At 58.8% G+C, this 17,274-nt stretch overlaps 2 protein-coding genes across 7 annotated transcripts in view; one reads left to right on the plus strand and one right to left on the minus strand.

Moving 5' to 3' along the window:
- On the minus strand, positions 1–16,391 carry LOC141742974 (NACHT, LRR and PYD domains-containing protein 12-like). 5 transcript variants are annotated; one of them, XM_074586602.1, is made up of 9 exons: positions 15,533–15,740; positions 15,272–15,368; positions 6,128–6,423; positions 3,579–5,280; positions 2,959–3,087; positions 2,020–2,190; positions 1,587–1,760; positions 1,314–1,484; positions 1–436 (listed from the first exon to the last, which is right to left on the minus strand). In XM_074586602.1, the coding sequence occupies exons 3-9, from the start codon at positions 6,408–6,410 to the stop codon at positions 205–207; spliced, it is 2,862 nt and encodes a 953-aa protein (XP_074442703.1). In that variant the 5' UTR covers positions 6,411–6,423; positions 15,272–15,368; positions 15,533–15,740; the 3' UTR covers positions 1–204. The 5 variants fall into 5 exon arrangements, with proteins under 5 accessions (XP_074442703.1, XP_074442704.1, XP_074442702.1 ...); XM_074586603.1 differs by having other exon boundaries at positions 15,272–15,365; positions 15,533–15,738; XM_074586601.1 differs by having other exon boundaries at positions 15,272–16,391.
- Positions 15,032–17,274, plus strand: part of CEND1 (cell cycle exit and neuronal differentiation 1) — a 16,911-nt gene continuing 14,668 nt past the window's right edge. Inside the window, exon 1 of one of the 2 annotated variants that reach the window (XM_074586606.1) lies at positions 15,032–15,126. The gene's annotated coding sequence lies outside the window, so the exon portion shown is untranslated. Of the gene's footprint in view, positions 15,127–16,455; positions 16,559–17,274 lie in introns of those variants that run through there. The other variant, XM_074586607.1, reaches the window with a different exon arrangement.

Raw genomic sequence — 17,274 nt, forward strand, 5'->3', positions numbered from 1 at the left:
GACTGGCCCCAGGGCCTTTATTTGGCATCGCCAACACCCACAACCATTCCCACCGTGGGGAAAACGGGAAAGGAAAGGACCCGGAGCAGCCCTGCCCCGACCCTCGGCTGGCGCAAGCGGGACCCCTTCCCCTGACCCCCATGTGTGGGGCAGGCTCACACGCTGGGAGGCTTCCCCCCGCTTTCGGCAGCACCGAAATTCGGGCTAGAACTGGCTGGGGCTGTTGCGAGGAGCTCTCCTGAAAGAGGGGAGCCCCTTCCTGCCCCCCGGCCCCCCCGCGCCCGGCAGGACCCCGCGGTGGAAGGGCAGCCGGGCCATGGCCCCCTTCTGCGGCACCTCCTGCTCCAGGAGGGACCCGATCTTCAGGTGGGGCTTCAGTGCCCGCAGGGCAGCCAGCTCCTGCCACGCTTCCTCCGGCAACCCGGCCGTGCTCAGGCTGTACGGAGACGGGGAAAAAGGAGAAGAGCTGTTAAAATCCAGCCAGGCCGGGGGATGAAGGCGGGGGGAGAGCAGCCCTGAGGAGAAGGGCTTGGGGGTGTGGGTGGATGAGATGATCAACACGTGCGCTGGCAGCCCAGAAACCCCCCCATGTCCTGGGCTGCATCCCCAGCAGCGTGGGCAGGGGGGCGAGGGGGGGGATTCTGCCCCTCTGCTCCGCTCTGGGAGACCCCCCTGCAGTGCTGCCTCCAGCGCTGGGGCACCAACAGCAGAAGGACACGGAGCTGTTGGAGCGGGGCCAGAGGAGGCCCCGGAGCTGCTGGGAGGGCTGGAGCCCCTCTGCTGTGGGGACAGGCTGAGAGAGCTGGGGGGGTTCAGCCTGGAGAAGAGAAGGCTCCGGGGAGACCTTCCAGCCCCTTCCAGTCCCTCAAGGGGCTCCAGGAAAGCTGGGGAGGGACTCTGGATCAGGGAGGGGAGCCGTGGGACGAGGGGGAAGGGTTTTACACTGAAAGAGGGGAGATTTAGATTAGACTTTAAGAAGAAATTCTTGGCTGTGAGGGTGGTGAGCCCCTGGCCCAGGTTGCCCAGAGAAGCTGTGGCTGCCCCATCCCTGGAGGGGTTCAAGGCCAGGTTGGCCGGGGCTTGGAGCAACCTGGGCTGGTGGGAGGTGTCCCTGCCCAGGGCAGGGGCTGGAAAGAGATGATCTTTAAGGTCCCTTCCCACCCAAACCATTCTATGATTCGATGAAAAAACAACACCCTCTGCTCTCCTGGTTGCTGGGATGCTGGTATCCCCCTCCCTGCCCAGCAGCATCCGACCCAGTGTGCCAGCAGGGGGATGCCAGGGATGGAAAGGGGACACGCCAGGCACCTTACCCCAGGGTCTGCAGCGGGCAGGCGGGATGCCGGAGCTGCTGGCAGAGCTGCAGGATGCCCTCGGCTCCCAGCTCATTGTCGCTCAGGTCCAGGCAGGTGAGACGGGGACACTCCACCAGCCGAGCGGCCAGGGCTCGGCAGCAGGTGCCCGTCAGCCGGCAGCTCCCCAGCCTGTGGGATGGAGGCAAAGAGGGACACGGGGTTTGACCGGCCGCTTGGTGAGCAGCTCCGGGTGGGGAGGAGGGGACGCCGACCGGCGCCGTGACCCCTTACCGCAGCGTCCGCAGCTGGCAGTTGCGGCGCTGAAGCCCCTCGCACAGCAAATGCACGCCGGCATCGCGCAGCCCCTCGCTGAAGGACAAATCCAGCTCCTCCAGGCAGGGACTGGTGCCCAGCACGGCGGCGAGGTCCTCGCAGCAGGCGCTGGTGAGGCGGGAGTACCACAGTCTGCCAGAGACGAGACCCTCAGAGCCAGCCCGAGTCCCCCCCGGTGACGGTCTCCACCCCGGTGCCATTGCTTTTGAGCTTCTCACCCTGGGGGAGTGGGACAGAGGGACGATGCCAGCCCAGAGGGACTTTCTGGGGTTCCTCCCCAGCCCTGCGCTCCACCCCGGGGTTTTGGCCACCTGGGAGATGCCCACAGGGTGCCGGGGGGGATGCCCGGGCCTTCTGGGGGGATGCCCGGGGGGGTATCGGGGTTACTCACCGCAGGACGCGGAGGCGGCAGCCGGGCTGCTGCAGCCCCTCGCAGAGCAGGCGCACACCGCCGTCGCCCAGCGCGCCGTCGCCCAGCTCCAGCCGGGCCAGGCTGGGGTGTTGGGCCAGCAGCGCGGCCAGCTCAGCGCAGCAGCTCTCCGACAGCCCGCACCACTGCAGCCTGTGGGGAGGGACGCAGAGAACGGACCAGCTCGTCACGCTGCAGAGAACGGACCAGCTCGTCACGCTGCAGAGAACGGACCAGCTCGTCACACCTGCCCCGGCTCCCCCCCCCCCCCCCCCCCAGCCAATCAGCATGGAGGGACCACACCCACCCCACCATATGGCCAATCAGCATGGAGGGGCTCCACCCACCTGCCCACACCATGGCCAATGAGCATGGAGGGACCATCCCCACCCATGGCCAATCAGAATGGAAGGACCTCACCCACCCATCATCTGGCCAACCAGCATGAAAAGACCATACCCACCCTCAGCCAATCAGCATAGAGGGACCACACCAACCCATGGCCAATCAGAATGAAAGGACCGCACCCACCCACCCCACAGCCAATCAGCATCGAGGGACCACACCAACCCATGGCCAATCAACATGGAAGGACTACATCCACCCACCACGTGGCCAATCGGCTTGGAAGGGCTCCACCCACCTACCCATATCATGGCCAATCACCTTGGAGGGGCCACACCAACCCACAGCCAATCCTCATGGAGGGACCACACCACACCCACCCATGGCCTATCAGCATAGAGGGACCACCCCCATCCACAGCCAATCATCACACAGGGACCACCCCCACCCATGGCCAATCAGCATGGAGGAAGCACAACCACCCATGGTCAATCAGCGTGGAAGGACCACACCAACCCATGGCCAATGGTGGCCACACGCTGGCAGCAGCACTGTGGCCACCATTTCAGCTCTTACCGGAGTGCCCGCAGGCCGCTGCCCAGGTGCCGCAGCACCTGGCAGAGCGGGCGGATGGGGGCCTGCGGCTCCTCCTGCCACCGCTCAGCGAGGGGACGGGGACCTCCTCCGGCTCCCGAGGCACCGGAGCTGCAGGGGGACAGAGAACCGGGGGGGGCATGGGCAGCCATCGCCAGCATCGGGAGATCCCCGCTTCGGGGCCGACACACAACCACCCCCAGGCAGAGTTTGACACCAGCTCATGGGAGGTTTTCCTCAGGAGGGACCTCCATGGCTTGGGAGATGCGAAGGAGCAAATGTCAGCAGTGGGGACCTCCCCTTTGGATGCGAGAAGGGGGACGTGAAGCTGAACCAACGCCCAGGCGCAGAGGAGCCTTTTTGGGCTGGGGAGGTTGAGCTTAGAAGCTCCATCTCCATCAAGTGGACGGAGGAGCCTCTGTGACCCTTATTATCCCCGAGAAAAAGTGAAATGCTCCACTGAGGAACTAAACCTCCTCTGGAAGGACAAGTTGGTCTTTGGGTGGAAGGAACTGAAATGCCTTTAAAAACCAGCCGTTGGGGTGGAGAAGGAGAAATCTTTGCGATTTTGGGTGGCTAGAGCAGAGAGGGGCAGTACTTACCAAGGCCCCGACACAGCCAGCTCCTCCCTGGGCTCCTGCTGGTGGAAGGAGCATCCCCGGAGGGTGACGCAGCCCAGCCCAGCCCACTGCCTGACGCAGAAGGAAAAAGCCATTTGGTCGTAGAGGGTCAACTTGATGTCCTGCAAGTCTACGTCGGTGAAATGACTCAATGCACTTTGTACGAAGCTTTTGTCATTCATCTCAAACAAAAAGTGGAAAGTGTCCAACTCTGTAACCTTCAGCGCTTGGCCAGGCTGGGAGATGCCTCTGTGCCTCCCCTGAAGCCACCTCAGCATATCTTCCCTGGCTCGTGGTGAAATTCTGCACCCGATGGTTTCATCTGCATACTCTATGGATTTTTGGCTTAGGAGACCAAACAGGAACCGCACCGTTAAGTTCAAATCCTTCCTGGACTCGCTATAGCTTTCTAATAACATATTTACATCCTTCGCAAGAGCCCTCGAGTCGCCGACCATCTCCTCATCGTCCTCAAGAACGTAAAACATCGCCGCAAAAAACTCCTGGAGGTGCAGGTGGGTGAAGCTGTAGACGTTCCCATGGCCTACACCTTTCTTTGAGATCTTCTCGTTGAGGAAGAGGGGGAGAAGGTCTGGCTGGTCCAAGCCACGGTCCTTGATTTCCTTCTCCTCAAAGAGGACCTTGTGCTTCCAGACGCCCTCGGCAGCCAAGGAGCAGAGCTTGCGCAGGAACTGCTGGAGGTCCTGCGGGTCGTCCCTGTCTCTGCACTTCATCAACCGGGAGAGGTAAAACACGCTCATCCGCGTGGTGGCTTTAGAGCACTCGGTGAGGTTTTTCTTCTTGTAAAGCTCCTGTTCAAGGATGGTGCAGACGGTCCAGCTCATGACGGGGATGACGCACAAACTGTAGAGGACCTTGTTGCCTCTCGCAAACCTGAAGGCCGCAGTGGCTTTATTGTCATTCTCAAAATACCTGTGGAAATACTCCTCCCTCATGGCTGCCGAAAATCCCAGTATTTCCGCATAATACTCACCCTCCAGGCACCGCCCCAGGCTTTGAAGAGCCGTTGGCCTTGTGGTGATGAGCAAGGAGGACTCGGGGAGAACAGTCTTCTTCAACAAGCTCATCAGGGTGGTTTGCAGCGGCTTGACTTCCCTGGGGTCAGAGCTCAGCTCATCTTCGGGCTGAACCAAGGAAAATCCCAGGGCCTCGAAGCCATCAAAAATGAATAGAATCTTCTTCTGGTCATCCAGGATCTTCCCCACTGGCATTCGCTTGTGAGGGCAGCACTTTGAAATGAGGTCTACCATGCTCGCTTCCTTGGTAAAGGCGATGTCTTTACAGTCTATGCAGAAGACGTAGTCAAACTGCGTGTAGAAGGTCCCTTCCACCCACTCCACCATCACCTTCCTGACCGTCATCGTCTTCCCCATCCCCGGGGCCCCCACCAGCACCACGACCTGCGGCGTTTGCCCATCTTCATCAGGTTTAAACAGCGTCTGCGCGGTGACGGTGATGGTGGCTGGTCCGTTGCTGGCGTCGGCACGTCCATGGTTGGCGCCCACAGCTTCGTGCTCACCTCCGTGCTTGCTCCAAGGCTTCCTGACGATGGTCAGGTCGGCGTAGCGGCTGCTGACGGACAGGTTCTCCCCGAGACAGGAGTTCACTTCTTTATACCGGAAGAATTCCCGGACCACGTGCTCCCTGTATTTCCGCCTGTACTCTGCGCTGGCGAGAAGCAGCGTCAGTCCCAAGCACCACCGGATTCCCGAGGAGCTCCTGACCAGCCCGACCACCCTCCCGACACACCATCGGGACACTTGGACGCTTGTTCTGAAGCTCAGGGCTTCCCTAAGTCTGGCCGAGGCAATAAGGATATAGTCTGTGAGAATTTATGGCCTCTGGCCAGTTGAGGGTGGGGGTCCTGTCCTCTCCTGGGTCTCCCCATCATCCTGATCCATCAACCCCTGTTTAGCCACCCTCATCCACCCTGGGAGGAAACGCAATTGCCTGGGGCCGCCTGAAGCCTCCATCCCCCCCTGCTTGTGCCCCTGGGGCCGATGGCACCGTCCCTGGGCTCCTAGGATGCGCCAGCTCCAAAGCGTTCCCAAAAGTGAGGTTTGCAAAGATGTCCTTCATCCCCATCCCAGGAGGAAAGGCTCTGCCCAGCTGCCTGCTGGGCGGTGCTGGGCGCTGAAGGCTCTGCTCCAGGAGAAGGGGGAGCCCGGCAATAAGTGGGGACAGCAAGAGAAGAGGTCGCTACAGCCCCCACGCTAATGGGATCACGGCAGGACATCTTCGTGTTTTCAGGCTCCCTGGGAAGCCAAAACCTGCTCTCACCAACTTGTACCTTCAAGACCTTCAAGTACCATCACGGTACCAAGTACTATGGATGGGTCTTGGAGCAACCTGCTCTAGTGGGAGGTGTCCCTGCCCATGGGTCGGAACGAGATGAGCTTTAAGGTCCCTTCCAACCCAAACCATTCTGCGATTCTATGATTCTACCTGTCTCCAGGATCACTCAAGGGAAAAAGAGGCAAAGGAAAGCAAAATGTACGCTGGCTTCCCACCTTTCACCTTCTCCTCCAGGAGTTTCTCCGTGAGGTCCCTCTGGTTCATCTCCTCAAGCAGCCCAATGGCTACGTCCAGTGCGGCGCCTTCGCTGTAGTTCTTGCCCATGCAGCTGACAAGCGCGCAGGGGTGGGCGGCCTTGGCCAGCGAATCCTTGGGGATATTCCATTCTCCTTCCACGTGAACCTTCGATAACTTCTTCTTAAACTCCTGGAAGTCCTTGGGTGCGAGGCCCTGCAGTGCTCGTAGGAGAGCAGCTAACGGACGCTCTTCCCCTGCCATCACGGGGTGTCACCTGAAAGAACCGAAGGTTAGAGATCACGGCTGCCCCGTGGTAAGAGGATTTGGAGCTGGGCACTGAGTTTGTCTCGGTTCTTCCTGCGCTGGACAGGCTGGGGACAGTCACCCCAGCGTGGCAGGGTCACCAGAGCAGGATCTGGCACCGTGGGGATGTTCCCTCTGGGATGGGGCACGGGAAAGAGAAAAAAAAACTGAAAACCACCCCCCCACCATCGCTGGAGGATTCTAACCAGACGGGGCTCACCGGGCGGCGGGATGCCGGGGCGCTGCCGGAAGGATCTGGGCGCTGCCTGAGGTCTCCGTCTCACACGTTGCTGGATTTTGTTTCGGAAAAAGAGGTTCTACCTAACATCCGGCACACCCTTTCTTCCTCTTTCCCCGCCGCCGCGCCAGCCGGCCCCCACAGCACCGCCCGCGTGGGCAACGGAATCCCCCGCGCTCCCGGGATGGCCAGCTCACAAGGAAGGAGCTGGTTTTGGGGGGAGAAAAGGCGGCTTTAGGCAAGAGCACTGATGCTCGCAGCCACCGCAGCCCCTCTCCTGCCTCTCGCCTCCCCGGCGCCGGCAGCTCACCCCCTCCCCCAACAACAGGTCCTGGGTTGGGCTGAAAAAACCACCGAGCCCCCGAATTTCCAGCCCTTCCAGAGGAACCGCACGTTGCTCGGGGTCCCCGAGCCTTTTACCAGCTTTATCCTGGTAGGAAAAGTCACGGAGCCACCTCCTCCTCCCTCTTTGGGTCTCCTTATTCCGGCTGTCACTTTTCTCCTCCCCATTTCCAGTCTCCCGTGTCTTTAGGGGACAAGTAGGACCCCGCAGCTCTCCAGGAGCAGAGCCGGCTGGAATTAGTTTCCTGTAAATTCAGGAAATCGGAGGGAAGCTGCAGTTTCCCGCAGGGAACACTGCCTGGCTGCGGCGTTCACCTCGCAGCAAGGGAAACCTCCAAGGGGCAGCGCGAAGCTAAATTTGGATGCTTGCAAAAGCGGCGTAGGACAGAGAAATGAAACATAGCTGCGGGAAGAGGAGAATTAGAGTGGGAGCTGCCAGAAGATTGTCAGGATGATACGTATGGAAGGGAAAGGAAAAAGGAGCGGGAAAAACAGTCACTGCCCCAGAGCTTGTGAAAATGAAGCGGAGTTATGGGTTGAAGCATGGCACTTCCCGAAATGCCTTCCAGCTTTGGGTGGAGGGGAAATAGCTGGTGGCAGCTCTGATACGCTCTGAGCTTGTGCCACCCCAGCCTCTGCTCCGGCGGGCACCGAGGGATCCGAGTGCCTTAAGCCAGGCTGCCCGGCAGACGGGGAAGGAACCGGCAGGATAAGGATGGTTCCAGAAACGGGGAGAAGATGGAGAAGGTTTTTCCGAACCCGTGCAGAATTGCTAAGATACCAGCGGGATGTGATATCGCATCCCACCAGCCCTCGGAGGCGGCTCCGGTGATGAGTCACGGGAACTCGTTGTCCAAATGCAGGGAAACCTCCCTGGGCTCGTCTGGGAGAGATTAACGGAGGGTGCTCCTAATTTTGGCCTGGATTCAGGAGAAAAGGGGAAAATTTAATATGGGCCAAGCGGGAGCTGTGGTTTGCGGTAAGGAGGGGACGGGCGCCGGAGAAGAGGAGGCAGAGGAATGGGGGATGTTTGGGAAATGGTGACGGCACATCAGGGGGAAAAAAAAATGGCTCAAAGATGTGAAGGGCTCTGTAGAGCGTTAAAGGATTTAGCAATCCTTTAATGCCGTGTGCCGAACGCCGGGACCCGAGGTTGTACCCAGGAGGGATGAAGGTACCAACGGGCTTCGGATGTAGCAGCGGAGGTTCCTTTATTTTAGAAAGCGATTGGAAGACGGAGCCGGGGCTCTTACCAGGTTTTTTACGGTGAGATTTTTGTGTCAGTAATGCAGAAACCAGGCAAAGGCCACTATCAAGGGTGAATGGACAGCACAAGCTTTGATGGAGACAGATAAAGGATAATGGAAAGAGCCGCCCCAGGAGGACGGCAGAAAAGCCCACCGGGCCAGACCCACTGCCCCAGCTGAACCGGCAGGACCTCCCAGTCCCATCTCCTGAAGAAGCGGAGATGCTCTGAGCGAAACCACTCAGGATTATTTTAAACAAAGCGTTTCATGAGAAATTCCAAGCCCATAGAATTTCCCACCGCGGCCCGTTAGAAAGGCTGCTGGAAAACCCTGGCAAACGCCGGTGAAGCGCTGCCAAAGAATTGCATTCCCCATGAGAGCAGCTCCCGGTTCAGCCAAGACGCCAGTGATTATTGCTGAGCTACCAGAAACCCACCAGCGGGTTTCAGTTACAAATCCGGCCGTTTCTTCACCATTCCGCTTCCTGAAGGATCAATTTCCAGATTTGCTTTTGCGTTCGGAGAGGGGGAATAAACCCGGGGCTTCACAACGCGCCCAGTGTCAGAAAACCTGCTCCAACTGTTGCCTCCAGAGGATAAAAAAAAACCACCTCGATGTGGCTGATGTTCCAGCAGCTGGAGCTACTGAAGAGGTGAGAGGTATCCCAAAAATGGGATTTGAAGTAGGCACCGTTAGCTGAGGTTCACTCCTGGGAATTACAACTGATAATCCGGGAAGACCAATAGGTCCAAGAGTGGTTAAAGCCGTGTATGAATTCCAGGCTTTTCCTGCTCAAGGAATCCGAGAATACCATCAGAAGGATTCAATTTCTGACAGCAGCACATCCATAACTCAGCTGGTATCTGCAGCCAATTGTGGAAAGCACTGGTTGAAGACTCCAGAGTGGAAGCGGAGCTCAGGACACGGTGATGCCCTGACCCAGGTGGACAGAAGCTGCTCTAAACCCTTCCCTGGACTAAAATGCCCAGCACTGGGAAAGCACCTTTCACCAGGAATTTCCTCATCCACTGGGGCTAAGGGAGCAGAAAAACAGTGACAGCGGGTACCAGCAGCACGCGAACTGTGTCTGCTTCGGGATCATAGACTCACAGAATGTGTTGGGCTGGAAGGGACCTCTAAAGGTCATCTAGTCCAACCCCCCCTGCAGTGAGCAGGGACACCAATCTGACCTAGTTGAAGATGCCCTTCATCTGACGATGAACACATTCTGTGTTCCAGCCCAACACATTCTGTGAGTCTGTGATCTTTCACTAGATCAGGTTTCTCAGAGCCTCATCCAGCCTGGCCTTGAATGTCTCCAGGGATGGGGCCTCCACCCCCTCTCTGGGCAACCTGGGCCAGTGTCTCGCCACCCTCAGTGGAAAGAACTTCTTCCTAATGTCTGATCTAAACCTCCCTGCTCTAGTTTAAACCATTGCCCCTCGTCCTGTCGCTACACGCCCTTGCAAACAGCCCCTCCCCAGCTTTCCTGGAGCCCCTTGAGGGACTGGAAGGGGCTGGAAGGTCTCCCCGGAGCCTTCTCTTCTCCAGGCTGAACCCCCCCAGCTCTCTCAGCCTGTCCTCCCAGCAGAGGGGCTCCAGCCCTCCCAGCATCTCCGGGGCCTCCTCTGGCCCCGCTCCAACAGCTCTGTGTCCTTCTTGTGCTGAGGGCTCCAGAGCTGGACACAGGACTCCAGGTGGGGTCTCCCCAGAGCAGAGTAGAGGGGGAGAATCCCCTCGCTGGATCTGCTGGCCACGGATCTGGACCCAAAACTCTCCTGGGCTGGTCTTTGAAGGTTTCACCCTCGCAGTCCCATCTGCTTGTACCCCTCCCAGGGTCTCATACCCCTCCCGGGTTTTAGGGACATTCAGCAGCAGCGTCATCTACACGAATGCCAGCGAGCATTGACGTTAGTGGCCAGCAAAGATGCTCTCCAGACCTCGCAAGGACCAGATCGTCTCCCTCCTGCCTGAACCGAACGAGAACCCAGTCATAAACCAATGATACGCTTCATCAATGGGAGCAGCAGACGCGAGCAAGCTAAAAATAGTCCTCTGGGCTGCTATTAATAGAGCAGCAGAGCAAGTAGTGGGGGAACTATTTAAAAAAAAGCCGCAAAACACCTCCAAATAGAGTATGGTCTATTGGAGACATTATTAAGAGCCAAACTCACTAAGCAGGACCCATCGCATCTCTTTGCGGGCAGTCGTTATGTTAATAAAGAAATAAAATACTGGAGGTGTGGCCGGAGAAAAGGGGGATAGAAAGAAAACGGGAGGTGAAGAAGATGAGATTTCTCTTACGGGCTCAGAAAGGCAGCGGGAAGAAAATCTACGTGATGCGTGGCGAAGGAGGCAGGAGGCCTGGAAACGATGCCGAGAACCAGATCGACGGACTGGGTTTAACCGCTGCAGCCTCCAGCCGGGGGAAGGTCTGCAGCCCCCTCGCGGGGCTCCGGAAAGCGGCCTGAGGTTTGGGGGTGACGAAGGGAGACGGGGGACAGCTATCAGCTGGGCAGAAGCTGAGCGTTAAGGCAGCTCCCTGGGCCTCCGCTGTCAGATTGTCCCCACCTGGAGCTTTGTTTTCTTTCAGCTTAAAAAAAGAGCCCAAGGTGCCCTGGCAGTGGGTGGGGAGGCTGCAGGTGAGGCCGGCCAGGGCTTGGAGGCTATTAGTAGCCCCTCAGGGGCAAGCGGGCTTGGATTTTGCCCTGTAAGGGCTTTCTGTGCGGGGTGCTAAGGCAGGCAGCGCTTCAGCAAGCCGCTCCGCCACGAGGCATGTCCTTCATCCCGCTTCCCTGGAAATGCAGAGGTGAGGATGGAGATGTGGCTGCTTTGTGGCCTTTTCACACTTTTTTTCACAACTTTCCACAGGTTTTTGCTGCTTTGTGGCCTTTTCCTCCCCTCCAGCGGTGGGGGGGTGGCAGCTGGGGCTCCAGGGGAGCAGAGAGGCTGCCTTGGGGGGGTTCTGGTGCCTGGGGACGAGATGAGTGTGACCTGCTCTCCTGCTTCTCCTGCCCTGGCTCACGAACAGGGTACCCGCGTCTTGGCTTCAGCTGGGAGAGGGTTAATTTTTCTTTTTAGTGATCGCTGCGGAAGGAAGGTCAGTAGCACCTATTGGGTTTAGTTGTTGAAGTGCTTTTTACATTATTCACGGGCTGTTTTCGGCTTCCCACAGAAGCGTGGGCAGAAGGATGGAAAGGCCGATGCAATATTCCGTACCATAGCCCTCACGCTCAGTCAGGAACGGGGGTTGGCCATGGTGGGGGGGAATCCGTGACCACTGCTCAGGACGGCGCCAGTTCACCAGGAGGTGGGAATGACCTGTGTCATTACTGTTGTTGCTGCTGTTGTTGTTATTTTTCCTTTTCTGTTGTTGTTATTTTTCCTTTTCTGTTGTTGTTATTTTTCCTTTTCTGTTGTTGTTATTTTTCCTTTTCTGTTGTTGTTATTTTTCCTTTTCTGTTGTTGTTATTTTTCCTTTTCTGTTATTGTTTCTAGGAAGCTGCCTTTATCTCAACCCACAAGTTTGTGGGGTCTTTTTCTTCTTCCTTTCCCTCGTTAAACCGCGACGCTGGGTTAGGAGCGGGGAGACCCGTGCTGAGGAGGAGCCAGGGAGCGGGGAAGTGGGGCTGAAGCCCGTGGGGGGCTGGCAGATGGGGCCATTGCCCGCCTGCAGCTTGCACGGGGCTGGCTTTTCGTCTGAACGGTGGAAAAGAAAACGCTTCGAGGGGGACGTGCTTTCCAAAGCTGCCTTTGAGGGGTGCTGGGGAAGGGGGAAAGGATGTTTTAAGGCACATTGTGAGTTTAAGGTGTGGGGGAGAAAAAATAGGATTCTTATCGACAGCATCTTGGCGGCTCATCGCAAATGGTGCGGCTGCTGCGGCAAGGCTTGTGGGGGGCTTGTGGGGTCCTTGTGGGGCCCAAGCAGGAGCTTGGGTGGCTCCTGCTGCAAGGGGAGGGGACGCGGGGGCCAGCGGGCTTTGCCGGGGCAGGGCAGAGCTGATGGGGAGATGGTTCAACCCAAGCCATGTCCGTTCGGGGTTCTGCAGAGCCCAACCGAGCCTGGCTGCGTGGCACCGCGGGCTGAGCCGCATCCATCCAGCCCGGTTTTCCCTGCCGTCATCCTGTCCCTCCTGCTCGTGGGAGGTCTGGGAACTACCGTTTCTCTCCGAAAGTGCCGGGAACACCACGTTCCTTCCCAAGGATGCTGCTGCCACCAAGCCCCCCGCCTCCCCCAGCAGGGCTTGCCGGGGGGCTCCCCACCAGCCAGGGCTGTTCTTGTCCCCGTCCCCCCCCTCAAACTCACCCCAGGGGATGCCGTGAGTTGAAAGGGAGGAGGGGGAAAAAGCAGCAGCACGGTTTCGAAAGGTTTTTTCCTCCCCATCTGACCTTGAAGAAGCTGTTTTCACCTTGCTGCGCCTTGAGCGGAATGGCTGCTCGCTGTGCTGGCGCCGGGCTCCCTCCCATGCTGCGTTAGGGGGGGACGTGACCCACTTGCTGCAGGGGACCCCCCCCTCCCCCTGTGCTCGGTGCCGGGGGATTTCCGAGTGCTGCCTGGCTCTGCTGCCACTTCTCCCCCTCTCCGCAGTGCAGGGGGGTGAGGTTATCGGTGTTAAAGCTCTTTTCTTTGGCTTCCCTTTTTTTTTTTTTTCCTACATTGGTAAAAAATAGTTTTAAAATTCAAAATCTCAGGCGTATCGTACAGATTCAAAGAGCTTAAGGCAGATGAATGCGCCGTGTGGGGCTGTGGATCTCCGAAGGCAGAGGCAGCGTGCGCGAAGGCAGGGAAATCGCAGCCGGAACGCCAGCCCTGGGCTCGTCCAGGTGCTGGGGCCCGCGGCCGGTGCTTTCCGCTCGCCGCCGGCTGCCTCCTTCCTCCGGCCGCGCCGAGGGGAGGCGCGGAGGCCCAGGGCGTTTCTGCCTGACGTAGAAGCGGCCAAAAGGTTTTACGAGTCCCCGGAGCGGCGGTTCAGGCGCCTTTCCCGCGTTAAATCACGGCTTTTCACAAGCTGCGCGGAAACTTCGCCCCTCGCTGCTGCCTGGGGTGGGTCAGGCTCGGGAGGCGTTAGGAAGGGGAAGAGGATGTTTGCAGCCACTGAACCTTCGCGGTCTTGACACGGCCTGTCATGAGTCCCTAAAAGAGAGCGGGGAAGGCTGGCACGGATGGGTTGGGGGACCGTGACAGGCGGCAGACGGGACGTCGGCACCAGCCACAGCTAATCCTGGCTTGTCTGAGCCACGCTGGCTCCCGAAGCCAAGGGCTGCCTCCAGGTAACCTCGCGCATCCCTGCTCCCAGGGAATGTCAGTAGCTGCATCCGAAACCAGCACGGCCTTCCCCGGGAGATTCGGGTTCGCACACCCAGCCCCCATATTTTCTGCAGTTTCCTTCGCACAGGGGCAGAATTTTTCTTTCCAGTGGGATTTTAAGCAGCCCGAGTATTTTTAAGGGCGTTGGCACGGCTGAAACGCACATGGCTGTTGCTCTTGTGGGCACCTTCCCAGAGCCAGAGAGGGTAAAAGAAGAAGAATACTGATTTTATTTCCCCCCCCCCTTGGAGTTTCTGCCCTGCTGCACTTGAATACATTTGTGGCTGAGCTGTTGCTCGGCTGCTGTTTATGGGAGGGAGGAAAATGCCGTGGCCACAGAAGTAAAGAGAGTTGTTCTGCGGGTGGCTAAGCCGACAAGGTCTGTTTCTCGTGGATTTCCGAGTATAATCTCCTTAAAATGTTTACGCTTTCTACAAAATGGCACCAAGCTGGTCAGTGGGTCTCACCTAACTGGATGGAGGAAGGTGGGCGAGCATCACACTGCCTGATTTGCTCAGGAAATAAGGGATTAAAGAGCTCTGGAGGATCCCAGGACCCGGTCGCAGTTTGGGGTACGGGCAAGATTTGACCCGAGTAGCGCGAATATGGGACCTGTGCCCGGCTGGAGGAGCTGAGGCTGGGACAGGGAGGGCTCTTTGCTTTTAGCCGAGGTGTGACGAAGCGCCGGTGCGGCTGAGGAGGCGGCTGCGTGTCTGGCACAGCCTGGCTGGATGGCTGACGGTGCTCCGCAGTGGGACACGGGCTGTTTGCCCGGCTCCGGGCTGGCCTGGGGCTGCCTGCCATCCATCGCAGACATCATAAGGGGTGTCAGACCCCGGCCCACTGGGGTAAAGAGGGGGATCTGGGGAGAAGGGAAGCAGAGCTGATGGAAAACTCCCCCAAGGCACAGCATTTTATCTTCCTCCCTCCACCGTGCAGAGCTTCTCCTTAGCAAGAGAGATTGATGCTCCTTTTCTCGCTGCCGGGGGATTGTCACGCTCAGAAATCCCTTATTCTGCTGGGGGGAGCCTCGCGTTCTTTTATTTTTCCTCTTGTCTACACACAAAAAAATCCCAATTTATCAGGCTGACCCCCTCCCCGGTGTGTTCCCCCCTGCTTTGTGGCTACATTCGCTGCAATTTCTGCAGACCCAGGCAGGATTTGGAGGAGCGAGCGAAGCAGGCGGCGGGGTGGGGGGGGCTGCAGGGGCAGCCCCGAATTGCCGAGCCAGCGAGCGACGGCTCAGCCCCGAATCGGAGGGGCCGTGGAGATGCAGCTGGCCTGCCTTCACCGCCCTGCCAGCCCCCCCTCGGCATCCCGTCCCCCCCCCCAAGAAGTCCCAGCCCTTCCCTCCGGATTGGAGCGCTGACTTCCCCCCCCCTCCCCGCTCTCCATCTTCATGCAGTCTGCAGAGGTGCATTGTGGGAAACTCCCAAGTTTCCCCCCCCCCCCCCCCCCTTTCTGCCTTCCTCCCTCCCTCCTCTCTGCGCAAGAGCCCGTTCCCAAGGTGTGACTCGAGCAGCGGCCGCAGGACGGGAGGTAAGGGCTGCCGCTTCCCTCCGCGCACGCCGGCACCGGGGCAGGGCCGGGGCGGGGGGAACAGCTGCTGGGGGTCCCCCAGCTCTGGGCAGAGGGACAGGCAGCATTTGTGGGGTGACGTAGCAAAACCGAGACGCAGATTTACCTGGTCAAGGTGAGTGTTCACCGCCTGGGACGGAGGCCGGGGGCTGCCATGCCGGCTGGCGTAGGGGCGAGAGCGCCTGCCTGCGCGTTTCTCCCTGCTAAGAGCCAACGGTGCTGTTTTTCCACCCAAACCCGCGAGGACGGCTGGCCAGAGCAGTTCCTTTCCCACCCCAGCTCCCGTGTTCTGCTCCTTGAAGGTCAGGCAGACGGAGAAGGCATTTCTGCAAACGCAATTGCGCGGGATCCCGCTGCCTGCGCGTACCTGCGATCTCTTCCGCTGCCTTTGCGGGGTGAGCCGGGCTCGCCCGATCCCAGCCGGGCTGGTCGCTGCCAGCAGCCACCGGGCTTCAGCGAGTGGCAGGCAGCAGCCCCAGGCTGGAGACGCGGGGTTTGATGCCGCAGAAGCGTTCCGGAGGCAGAGAGGCTCCGAGCAGGGAGAAGCGCAGCCGGCCATGTGCCGGAAACGGGGCCGCTGGGAGGGAGGAGGGGAAGCAGCATCCCCCGGCTGAAACCTGCCCGGAAAGCCGGGAGCCCTCCCTCAAAGGGGTTTTCATCAGGTTTCCAGCTGCATTTTCTCTCCCGTCTGCATGGGCGGTGGTATTTGTTTCCCCTTCCCTCTGCCTGGATGGATTTAATGTCTCCAATTGCTGTAAATCCCCGGGCAGGAGGCGGGGACCGGCTGTCGATCCTCGCCTTTCCCCAAGGAAGGAGCTGGGGGCTTTGATATCAAAGGGGTTTCCTTTGATATGACCCCGGCTTGTGCCGGAAAGGAGCTCAACAAAGGGAAATCTGCCCCAAAAAGACCGAAATGGAGAGAGATGAGGGAGGCAATAGCGCCTGGTTTAAGCTATGGGGAGGGAGCGGGATCCAGACCCCAGACCCAGGGCTCCTGTTTCGAGGTGTGTGCTTCCAGGGGTGAAATTCCCGGGGTGGGTGTCGTGGGCTTTTCAGTCTGACGTCCCCGCCTCCCTGTGCATCCCTGTGCATCCGTGCCCGGTATGTGTGCAGAGACCTGTTGCTTTGGTCCCTGCTCCTGCTTAGTTCTGTGACCATCTGGTAGCTTCCGAGGGGGGCTGGGGTGGGACGGAAGAGGATTTTTATTCTTGAGTCGGGTTCAGCCTGGCGAAACTTTGGCGTTGGGGCAAGAGGAGGAAGCTCTCCCCGTCGCAGCCCGTTTTCCTGGGTGGGGCTTGGGCAGGATGCTGTCAGGAGAGGGAGGATGGACTACGCCGGATTGAGCTCCCCTGCTCCATCTCGGGACTGACCTCCAAGAGTCTGACCTTCACAGGTTTGACCTTCAGCGTTTTTCCATCTTTCTCAGCCCACGGTGCCCAAGAACAGCCTCTAACCCTGCGATATCATGGCAGGATGGGGGAAGAACATCCAGAATTCTCCTAAATGTGGATATTCGTCCCTCTGCATCCCTCCCCTCCGCTGGCAGGCTGCCGGGACCGGGGGCTGGGGAGCATTTTGGCACACCATCCCCATCCTCGGTGGGCAGGCAGAGGGGGCAGAATGGAGGGCTGAAGCTCTTTGAGCAAGCATTTCTGTGCTGGGGGAGCTCTGGCCATCCTTCCCCGGCTCCTTCCCAGCTTTCTGCAGGGCGGGAGAGGGCTCTGGTTTTGCCGCACGAGGTGAGCGATGGGCTTTACCCCCAGGAGCCTGCCCGGAAGGTCACCGCCTCGTGCCGAATTGGCCCCTCGTCCGCCTGCAGTGGCTTCTTGCATTTCAGCTGCAAAGCAACAGTTTTCAGGATGACGCCTGCGGATTTGTGTGTTGTCACATTCAGCGTCTGGCTCTGCACATGCAGAATTGCCTCTAATTTTTTTTTTTTTTTTTTTTTTTTTTGCCAGCCACAGCTGAGCCACAAAGTGTGTTGGGGGTGATGCCACGACAGCCTGGTGCAATCCCGCATCGGTCAGAAGGGATGGGTTTTAGGATGCCCGTAAGCTGAAGAGGGCTGTTAAATTTGCTGCTGCTTACTGCAGTGACCGGGGCTACTTT

The sequence above is a fragment of the Larus michahellis genome, chromosome 4 (genome assembly GCF_964199755.1).
Source record: "Larus michahellis chromosome 4, bLarMic1.1, whole genome shotgun sequence".
Lineage (NCBI taxonomy): Eukaryota > Metazoa > Chordata > Aves > Charadriiformes > Laridae > Larus > Larus michahellis.

What these genes read in the sequence shown, in the direction of transcription:
- LOC141742974 (XM_074586601.1), bottom strand. Translation starts at nt 6,410, where the DNA reads ATGGCAGGGGAAGAGCGTCCGTTAGCTGCTCTCCTACGAGCACTGCAG. An exon ending in CCTGGAGGAGAAGGTGAAAG is followed by an intron (nt 5,281 to 6,127) that starts GTGGGAAGCCAG and finishes TCGCCAGCGCAG; the next exon opens with AGTACAGGCGGAAATACAGG. An exon ending in AGCGGCCTGCGGGCACTCCG is followed by an intron (nt 2,191 to 2,958) that starts GTAAGAGCTGAA and finishes CCCTCCCCACAG; the next exon opens with GCTGCAGTGGTGCGGGCTGT.